A 10,340-nucleotide genomic window follows, 5' to 3' on the forward strand; every position below is an offset into this window, starting at 1 on the left:
TGCATCTATATGCATCCCAACCACTGCACTGGCACGGGTTTAATACATGTGAGACATCAAGTTCACAAGCAATGCGATGAAAGAAACAATCACTCACTCATCGTGGCCTTTGCAGATGAAGAACAGCAGCCTCCAGGCTTGTACGGCAGACAGGATGAGCGACGCGATGCCGACGGCGGTGATGAAGCTGCAGGATGACTGTGGTCCCCATTCCTCAATGATGAAGCGCTGCTTAGACACTGTGATGTTCTCATTCTGCCACATCCCCCGTGTAAAAAGCAGACATTTCCCCCGAAAATCCTCCGTGTTCTCCGACAGAGGTACTATAGCTATAAAGCCAAAGACGAAGGCTAAAAAATAAAGGATGCATTGCGCGAATATGAAATTATCCATAGGCATTTTGTCTGAGATGTGCTGTCGCTGCGGCTCGAGCTGTCGCGCTGCAGCTGCGCAGTCGGACTCTGCAGCACAGCAGAGCAGTGAAATACAGCTCAAGGCATTTATTCGAGCTTGAAAAAGGCTTCAGAAACACACAACACTAATTAGTTGTAGTTTTATGGAAGGCTAATCCATACAAATGTTCAAAAGCTGGTAACACTTTTAATACAGTTCAGTATGAAAAATCGGATAGGCTATGATAGGGGAGAATATTTAGTCGTCCTTTTTTATACGTATTTTATTTTATATGTATAGTCCTACATTTGTATTATAGCCTATAGGCTATATTAAAATATACACCAAAATACATTATTATATTTTTTCTGAATCATTGTTAGTCATCCCTCGAAATTTGGTTTATAAACCATTCTAACTACAAATTAACCATGGTTTTGGTATTCTAACCAAAGTTAGAATACTACAAACCATGGTGTTTGTAGTAAAACTACAGTGGTTTTACAAATAGTAATCAACACGCCAAATAAAAAAAAAAAAAACATGGTTACTACACTTTTACTATAAAACCATGGTTGATTTTTGTGAGGGCAAAACATTTTAAAGAGCAGGTGGGTTTTCGAAATATATATATAAGTAATCAAATTAATCAAAAAAGTGCATGATAGATAAAGATATTGTCTCTCAAAAAGAAAAAGTCGACTCTGCCTTAACAAGTCTTCACTGGGAACATTAGCATAATCCCCACCTGCCCGCGAAATACTTAACACTCTGACCTGCCCACAAACACTTCCGCTAGTGTGTTTACATCGCTGTAAAACCATGTTTGTTTTGTTTTCATTGCCGAAAGATGATTATGTGACGAATCAGTGGTTACAATTCATTTTTTTCCAGGATACCACAGTAATAAAATTCGAACCTTTTGTCCTTATCTTGACGAGTTCAACACGGGATTCGCTAAACGCTTGTCCATTAAAGATAAGTCCGTACCTTGTTTAATTGGGCCAGCAAGCATCTCCAAACCACAACCTGTGAGTATGATTAATACGTTATGTGTCCATTTTCAACTGAGTGCTTAAAAATATCATGTTTTTGTGTTAATATGTGATGTATACCTATAGTAGAGCATTAGTTTTCCAGGTTAACCACTAGCCTATATTACTGTCCTACTGAAATAGTCTCGATAATTTGTGGTCCTTTGCTGGTTTATGCTGGTCCTTCGTTTACTAATATTATAGACATATTTTGGTTTACAAACTGTATTGTTCCATCAGTCACGTTAGCACTCGGCTATCATATCATTATTATTTTGTGAAGTGTTTACAGTTTAGCAGCTAAACTTTAGCTGTAGGCATGGTTTGCTTGTATTGTATAAGGAAAGACCAATCACAACAGACTTGGCCAACTGACCAATCATAGCAGTGAAGGCTTATGGAAGAGAGGGGCTTACAGACCTTAAAATGATTTAATATTAAATGTATATTCTGAGAAAATTACAATGTTTTCTGATATCCTACTCCAACATAATATCAGGACACTTTAAAATACCATATGACCTGCTCCTTAACAAAAACCTATAGTTTGTGAAAAAAAAAAAAAAAAAAACAATGATCAAATTTAGAGACCATTGTATGTAGCACGAAAGAAGATTACAGCTAAAATTTTGGAGGGTTACACCTGTCAGAAATTAGTAGAAAGTGTGGAGGCTCAGATATTTCAATTGGGTTTAGATCAGGACCCTGGCCTGGCCATTTCATTATTTCAATGTTCTTAGCTTCAAAGAAATGTTTTACCTTTTTTGCAGTGTGACGAGCATAGCCTTGCATGATTGGGAGATGCTTGCTTAAGAGGCCCAACTTCTGCTGCAGAAAACATCCCCCAAACCATGACACTTCCTCCTACACCTTTCACTGAATTCTTTATGCACTTAGGATTCAGTCTTTCCTCAGTTTGACGTTGAACAAAACGGGACCAGTTCTCCTCTCTCCACACAACATGCTCCTCAGCAAAGGTGAGTTTAGCCCTTGGATTCTTTCTGCTGGTGATAGGCTTAGTCACTGCAGGTCACCCCTTTGGCCTTCATCTGGACAAACTTCCTGTCGCAGGGTTTCAGTCACCTTAGAGCAGCCTGCCATCTTGCAATCTCAGTGAAAATTGGAGGAATGCTGCCAGTTATATTAGGTTTGTCGGTAGACGGTAGAAGCTGTTTTAGCTTATAAACAGTGCTTGATCTGTGGATATTTTTCCTCTGATTTAGACCAGATGACCTTTTCACTGGAGGAAGTATAATATTTTGATTTGAGTACTTTAGCCAAAAGCAACGGGTTGAGGTTAAAAACGTCTTAACGATGGATTGTTGTGATGTTTGGACTCTCTTTCTGACAGCACCCATTCACTGCAGAGGATCCATTGGTAAGCAAGTGATGTAGTGATGAAAACAAACACCTCATTTACAACCTGGATAGCATGAGAGTAAGTCACTTTTGAAAATTAATTAAATGAATGTTAATTTAATTATATTGTCATAAAAAAGCAGCTTGAAGAGTAGAAAAAAGTTTAATATTTTATCCAAGACATAAAAATGTGCTGCATAGCAGTACACACTGTACATAAAGTTTTCTAAACTGCAGAAGGAAATCCATTGAGCTGCTTGCTCAGCATTTAGGAGTCATTCGACACTACATACTGTACATGCCTCAGCTATTTTCTACGAAGTGGTTTTGTGAGGCACAGAGCAGCCAAGAAACCATTCTTGCGGAACGGCAACAAGCAGTGGAAATTACAGTATGTGGGTCCATTTACCTTTGAGTAACAACCAGTGCCAGAAAGTCCATTGAAGCAATGAGTGCAAATTTGAAACGGCTGGTTATAAAAGAAGCCTTCTGTAAAGCAGCCACAGTCATGACCTGTACAGCAGGTGCATCATAACATAACCGATATTCTGTTAGATCACTTAGACAGGACAAGAAGAGATCATATTATATAGTGTCTTATAAATAACAATAGCAACATCTTGGCCTTCTTTAGTTTTCAAATATACCTTGAGCATAAAAAACACTAAATAGCAGATTCATCATTAAACATATTTTCTCATAATCAGTTTTGTACATTAATTTATTGTGAAATTGTGATCAACCACTTAACATTTACTTACAAAGTAAATATTATGCCATGATCAACGCAAGAGTATGTTGGAAGCTGCATCAGAGCATGGTATATTAATAATGCATTATCACCAGTTAGGCTATATTTATAAGATAAGATTGTGAAACTGATTAGTAAAACTATCGCCAACTTTCACGGTTTGTAAACCATTTAGAACAAGTTTATGTGAACAGCCTCTATGTGTCCATTTTTAGAAGTCGTAATTCCAAGGGGTGGCTTTTAGAAATCAGTTGATGATGCTGAAACGGTTATGCAATGCACACCTGCAATGCAAAAATCAGCTCTCTATATTGATGTTTTACTGCCACTGTGTGGTCAGATGTCTAGGCTGTATTTTGTAAACTCTGTCCTCTGAAATGCATGTTATACAAATCAGATGTAAATGAGCATTTCATACCTGTTTGACTTCTCGTTTTTCTACTTGGACTGGATGGAAGAGCTAAGAAGCTTACAAGCCCATGAGGTTGGGAACCTTGTGGGACAGGGGATGTCCACTTTTTCTGTAGAGGAAAGTTATTAAATCAGTGGGTTGAGTACCATTTAAAAAGTAAAATGAGGGTTTAACTGTCAATTAAATACATTTTTACATTAAAAAGTGTAAACAAATAAAGTACTTTTCAATATCTGTCAAAATACATTTAAAGCGGTATTATTATTTCAAAATGTTTTAAACTGTAACCATTAATGAGCAGATTTAATCACTTTTTAATTAATTTTTGTTCTTCACTTTGGATAAAAGTGTCTGCCAAATGCATAAAAAAGTAAACGTTCAAACTGACAAATAAAAAAAAATGTAAAACGTTTTATGTAATCCATGATTAAAAATGTAGTTAAATGTAAAAGTAAATATTTTTGCCAAACTTTTTCAAAAGTGTATGTAATCTTACACTATTTAAAACCAAACTAACGTTTTGTAAAATGTTTTGCTAGATGTTTTTATTTGTTATTACCTTATTTGTTTGATGTTATTTATTTATTTATTTATTTTATTTTTTGCTTGTGAGCTATTTTTTTATGGTTTGCACCACTGATCTTTTTATCTTAAAGTTGTGACTGTTTTTTCTAAATTCTGACTTCTCAGAATTGCCTTATACAAACTCGCAATTCTGACCTTTTTTCGCGCAATGTGAGATATAAACTCTCAATTCTGAGAAATGAAGTCAGAATTGCATGAAATAAACTTGCAGTTGTGAGTTGAAAAGTCAGAATTGCAAGATATAAACTTGCAATTCCGACTTTTTTCTCAGAATTGTGTTATATAAACTCACAATTACAGTACAAGTTATAAAGTCAGAATTGTGTGATATAAACTCACAATTTCAAAAAACATATCAGTATTTTTCTCCCTCAAAATTGAAATGAATTAAATTGAATTGCGAGGAAAAAAAATAATTGTGAGTTTATTTCTTAATTCTGACTTTATTTCTCGCAATTGTGAGTTCATATCACACTATTCTAAGAAAAAAAATCAGAATTGGGGGTTTGTATCACGCAATTCTGAGAAAAGTCAGAACAAAAAGTTGCAATAACCTTTGTTATTTTTTATGTAGTGGTGAGAACAGGCTTCCATATTCTTTAAATATTAGAAGGTTTGATACTCTTTAGGCCACAGTACATATTATACCTTGTATGACAGGAGAAACCTGCTCTAAAGCAGAAAGCAGGCCAGTTGAAGCCCGTCAAGATTCCAGTGCCTCTTTCCACCATCTGCCCTGCTTACAGCGACCCACCCGGTCTGAGGTGGTCCTAAAACATTGTGCTGCTTTTTTGCTGGTGCCCCTGGAATCACTAGAAGAGTGGTTTCTGGACTGCTGAGAGAGACTGACATGCTGGGTGTGGACAGGATTGGAGTGGGAGCCAATAGGGTTTTGGAGCTGATGGGATTGTTGGGAGAGATGAAGATGAGGCTGAGGTCCATTTCCATGATGGAGCTTTTAAGGCCACTTAAGAAACAGGCCTGGTAGGGCTCTCGATCATCTTCTAAGAGGTCAGCATGCTGGAGCCATGGAGGTTGTGTATGGTATCCGTGAGGGCACACAAAGTGAGGATTTCTGGCTGTGAACGCACTCCATACTGATGAACGTTCCGGTGGATCAGAGGTAAATAATGATATAAATACTATTCAGTTTTTTGCACAGTGCGATCGCTTTGTGTCTCAAGACCTCAATGTATCATCGCAAGCCGCATGGTTTAATTAGTTTTTTTTTTCGGTGTATGTTTTTTTTACTCTTAAAGGTTTGGTAACCATTGACTGCCATTATATGTCTGACAGACTGTGACGGTTTGAGTTAAAAATCTTTGTGTTCTACTGAAGAAACAAAGTCACCTACATCTTGGATGCCCTGGGGGTAAGCAGATAAACATCAAATTGTCATTTTTGGGTGAACTATCTCTTTAATTCCTCATCTGAGTGTGTGACATCATTTGGAGGACTTTTCTCACTGTAGAAAAATCTCAGATTCTGAAAATCTAAACAAAAGTCTCCATTTGCACTCAGTTTAATCTCACCGCTGTCAAAGGAGAGATCATTGAGATGTAATCCTTTCTGTGATTAAGCTGTCCCATGGGACGAGTCTTGCTGTTTAACTAGATTCTAAATTATGAGGAAAAACTCAACTGATTAGAAAACTACCAGTCATAAATGTTATTGACTCACCATGATTGGGTGATAAAAAGTTATGACTCTCTGCTGGGATCTCGGGAATTGAGCGCACTGACTGATTGTCCTCATTACTGTAGCAGTTAGGGTGCAGGTTAAGTGTGCTCAAGAGCCTAAAACAGCAAAATAACACATCAACATCAATGTGGAGCCACTTTACAGTAACATTTGCAAACCCTTCAACCTGACTATACTGAAAATGACAAAACAGAATGTTCAAAACAAAGCCAACTGACAATCATCTCAAATGATCTGAATGACAATTCTAGTATCATGGAATCATCCCAACATAACAGAATGAAAAATTAATGTCTATCATGATTATTTGACCATTTTAATTGTAATGTAAAATGAAGTGTTTTTATATTCATGTGCCACATTTTATCAGTGACGAGCATTTTATTAAAGTTAATGTTCATATTTGTATATTAACACATCTGTTAAGGTTCTGTAAAGTCTGTTTGTTTGATAAAAATAGATACAAAAAAAAAAGGTAATCACAATTCTGAGAAAAAATTCAGAATTCCAAGATATAAACTTAGCGTTCTGTCTTTTTCTCTGTCTTGCAAGATATAACTTCAAAATTGCAAAATGTTAACTCGCGTCTAAAAGATATTGCATAAATTAAATTCTAAGTTGGAAAGTTGGAATTGTGAGATATAAATGTGCAATCACAAGAGAAAAGAAGGCAAAAGTTTAAACTTTTTTTTTTTGTGGCAGAAATTAAACAAAAAAAAAATGAATTGAGATGTAAAGATCTAAACTTAGAATAAAATAAAAAAAATGGAGGATTGCAAGGTGTCAATTCAGATTTTGGAGAAAAAAAGAAGTCAGAATTGTTAGATGTAAATTGCAAGAAAAAAGTCAGAATTGTGAGATGCAAATTAATAATTTAGAAATAAAAGTATGAATTGCTTGATATAAACTTAAGACGTAAGCTCGGAATCACAAAGGAGAGGGAAAAAAACTGACTGGCATAATGTAAACTCAAAACTGCATGATGTAAACTCAGAATTTATAGAGACAAAAATAAGACTTTGCATAAAGTAAACTCAGAATAGGGTAACTCAACTGCAAGAAAAAAAATTAAGGATTGTGAGGCATAAATTCAGAATTGCAAAATGCTAAATGAGAATTTAGTGGAAAAAAATCAGAATTGCAAAATGTAAAGTTAGAATTTAGAGAAACACATACAAATTGTGTAATATAAACTAAGAATTTAGATGAAAAATAATTGCGTGATATAAACTCAAAATCATAATTATGAGACGTAAAATCTGAATTTTAAGGAAAAAAAAATAAAGAATCAGAGAAGAGCCAGGTGAGCTTTATCTGAACAACCCAAACAAAAAAGGTAAACCTCAGTGTTTAATAAGATTTCAGCTACTCACAGACCATTAACAGCTCCTTCTTGGCCAGTTCTGCTGATCTCTGAAGGTAACAGTTAAAACTGGCCACACATTCACTCGTATCTCCTTCACCTATAGAGAAACAGCACTTCAAACAATATGTGTCACATGATCATGAGTACGCACAGGTACAATATAAGACATTGAACACTTACCTTCAACATAGAAGCCTTGTAAGCAGCCAATTAGGCCTTTGATATTGTTGTCTGTGATAATCCATAAGGAACTTTCCAAGAATCCTTAAAGATATCAATACCCAATAACAGAAATCTATAGCTTTAAAAGTAAGACCTTGCTGGAAACATTTTCAAAGAAAGGAGAAAAACTAATTTTTGCTGGTTTAAATTGTGAAAATGTATTTAAATGCTCAATAGTTAGTATAAAAGCTTGTAACATTAATTTATCTATACAGTAAGTGATAAATTGTCCAAGGTTTGGTCAATACTCATAACGATTGTGGTAACCAGTACCCACCAGACAAAGCATCTTTCATCCAGTAACCTGTGGTCCGATATGGGTGTCCGGCATTCAGATCTGCTGACTTGTTTGTATGTGCCTTTCCCTGACTCAATCCCCTTTAGGCCTGAATAATCCTTTGAATTTCATTGGCTGTCAGTGCATGTGGTTTTACATGAAAAATGCATATTAAAACAGGAGTCCTTCATATAAAGAAAGGCCATGGTATACATGAAATCAAACAGCCACAGAGTCAGGAGACGGTTTACTTCTAAATAAGAGTTTAATTTATAAAATAATATATTTAAGACCAAAAAGAATCTGTACTCAGTACTTTTTGGTTTTGTGTTTTGTTTCATTTCATTTAGTTTTACTTTACTATGCTTTGTTCTGTTTTTTTTTTTATCTTTGTTTGATTATTGTTTTTGTTTGTTTGTTTTGTTTTGCCTCAGGGTTTTTTTGTTTTGTTTTATTTTGCTTTTGTTTTGTGTGTGTGTGTGTGTGTGTGTGTGTGTGTGTGTGTGTACCTGGTATTCATCACGTTGTGGGGACCAAATGTCCCCACAAGGATAGGAATACCAGTAAATGTTGACCTTGTGGGGACATTTCTCAGGTCCCCATGAGGAAACAGGCTTATAAATCATGCACAATGAGTTTTTTTGAGGAAGTAAAAGTGTGCACAATCTCCTGTGAGGGCTAGGTTTAGGTGTAGGGTAGGGTTAGGGCGATAGAAAATACGGTTTGCACAGTATAAAACCCATTACGCCTATGGAATGTCCCCATAAAACATGTAAACCCAACATGTGTGTGTGTGTGTGTGTGTGTGTGTGTGTGTGTGTGTGTATTTTGTATGATTATTTGGCTTTTATTTAGTTTTGTTTTGCCCTTGTTTTTTCGTTTTGTTTGCTTCATTATTGTTTTGTTCTGTTTTGCCTCTGGTGTTTTATGTTTTGTTTGTTTAATTATTTGGTTTTGTTTGTTTTGTTTTGCATTATTATTTTTTTTGTTGGTTTGATTATTGTTTTTTGTTTTTGTTTATTTGTTTGTGCCTTTGTTTTGTTTGTTTGATTATTGGGGTTTTGTTCTGTTTTGCCTTTGTGTTTTGTTTGCTTGATTATTGGGGTTTTGTTTTGCCTTTGTTCATTGTGTTTTGTTTGTTTTATAGTTTTTTGTTTGTTTAGTTTTGCCCTTGTTATCTGTGTTTTGTTTGTTTGATTATTGGGGTTTTGTTCTGTTTTGCCTTTGTTTGTGTTTCATTTGTTTTATTGTTGTCTTTTGTTTGTTCTTTTTGTTCTGTTTTGCCTTTGTGTTTTGTTTGCTTGATTATTGGGGTTTTGTTTTGCCTTTGTTCATTGTGTTTTGTTTGTTTTATAGTTTTTTGTTTGTTTAGTTTTGCCCTTGTTATCTGTGTTTTGTTTGTTTGATTATTGGGGTTTTGTTCTGTTTTGCCTTTGTTTGTGTTTCATTTGTTTTATTGTTGTCTTTTGTTTGTTCTTTTTGTTTTGTTTTGCCTTTGTTTTTTGTTTTGTTTGTTTGATTATTGGGGTTTTGTTTTGCCTTTGTTTATTGTGTTTTGTTTGTTTTATAGTTTTTTGTTTGTTTAGTTTTGTTCTGTTTTGCCCTTGTTTTTGTGTTTTGTTTGTTCGATATTGGGTTTTGTTTGTTTTGTCCTGTTTTGCCTTTGTTTTTTGTTTTTTTAGTTTTGCCCTTGTTTTTTTGTTTTGTTTGTTTGATTATTAGGGTTTTGTTCTGTTTTGCCTTTGTTTATTGTTTCGTTTGTTTTATTCTTTTCTTTTGTTTGTTTGTTCTTTTTGTTTAGTTTTGCCCTTGTTATGTGTTTTGTTTGTTTGATTATTGGGGTTTTGTTCTGTTTTGCCTTTGTTTATTGTGTTTCATTTGTTTTATTGTTGTCTTTTGTTTGTTCTTTTTGTTTTGTTTTGCCTTTGTTTTTTGTTTTGTTTGTTTTATTATTGGGGTTTTGTTTTGCCTTTGTTTATTGTGTTTTGTTTGTTTTATAGTTTTTTGTTTGTTTAGTTTTGTCCTATTTTGCCTTTGTTTTTTGTTTGTTTAGTTTTGCCCTTGGTTTTTTTGTTTTGTTTGTTTGATTATTGTGTTTTGTTTGTTTTATAGTTTTTTATTTGTTTTGTTCTGTTATGCCCTTGTTTTTGTGTATTATGTGTTTGATTATTGGGTTTTGTTTGTTTTGTCCTGTTTTGCCTTTGTTTTTAGTTTGTTTAAATAGTTTTAGTTTTTTTGTG

General features: G+C 34.6%; 1 protein-coding gene across 1 annotated transcript in view; it reads right to left on the reverse strand.

Annotated features, from left to right (window-relative positions):
* tmem179ab (transmembrane protein 179a, genome duplicate B) overlaps nt 1-445 on the reverse strand; it is a 7,319-nt gene extending 6,874 nt beyond the window's left edge. The window contains exon 1 of the mRNA XM_073827027.1: nt 98-445. Within this exon, the coding sequence (XP_073683128.1) occupies nt 98-399 (302 nt within the window). The 5' untranslated portion in view covers nt 400-445. The remainder of the gene's footprint in view (nt 1-97) is intronic.
* Between the last annotated feature and the right edge of the window lie 9,895 nt (nt 446-10,340).

This window comes from Garra rufa, chromosome 21 (assembly GCF_049309525.1).
Source record: "Garra rufa chromosome 21, GarRuf1.0, whole genome shotgun sequence".
Taxonomy (NCBI): Eukaryota; Metazoa; Chordata; class Actinopteri; order Cypriniformes; family Cyprinidae; genus Garra; species Garra rufa.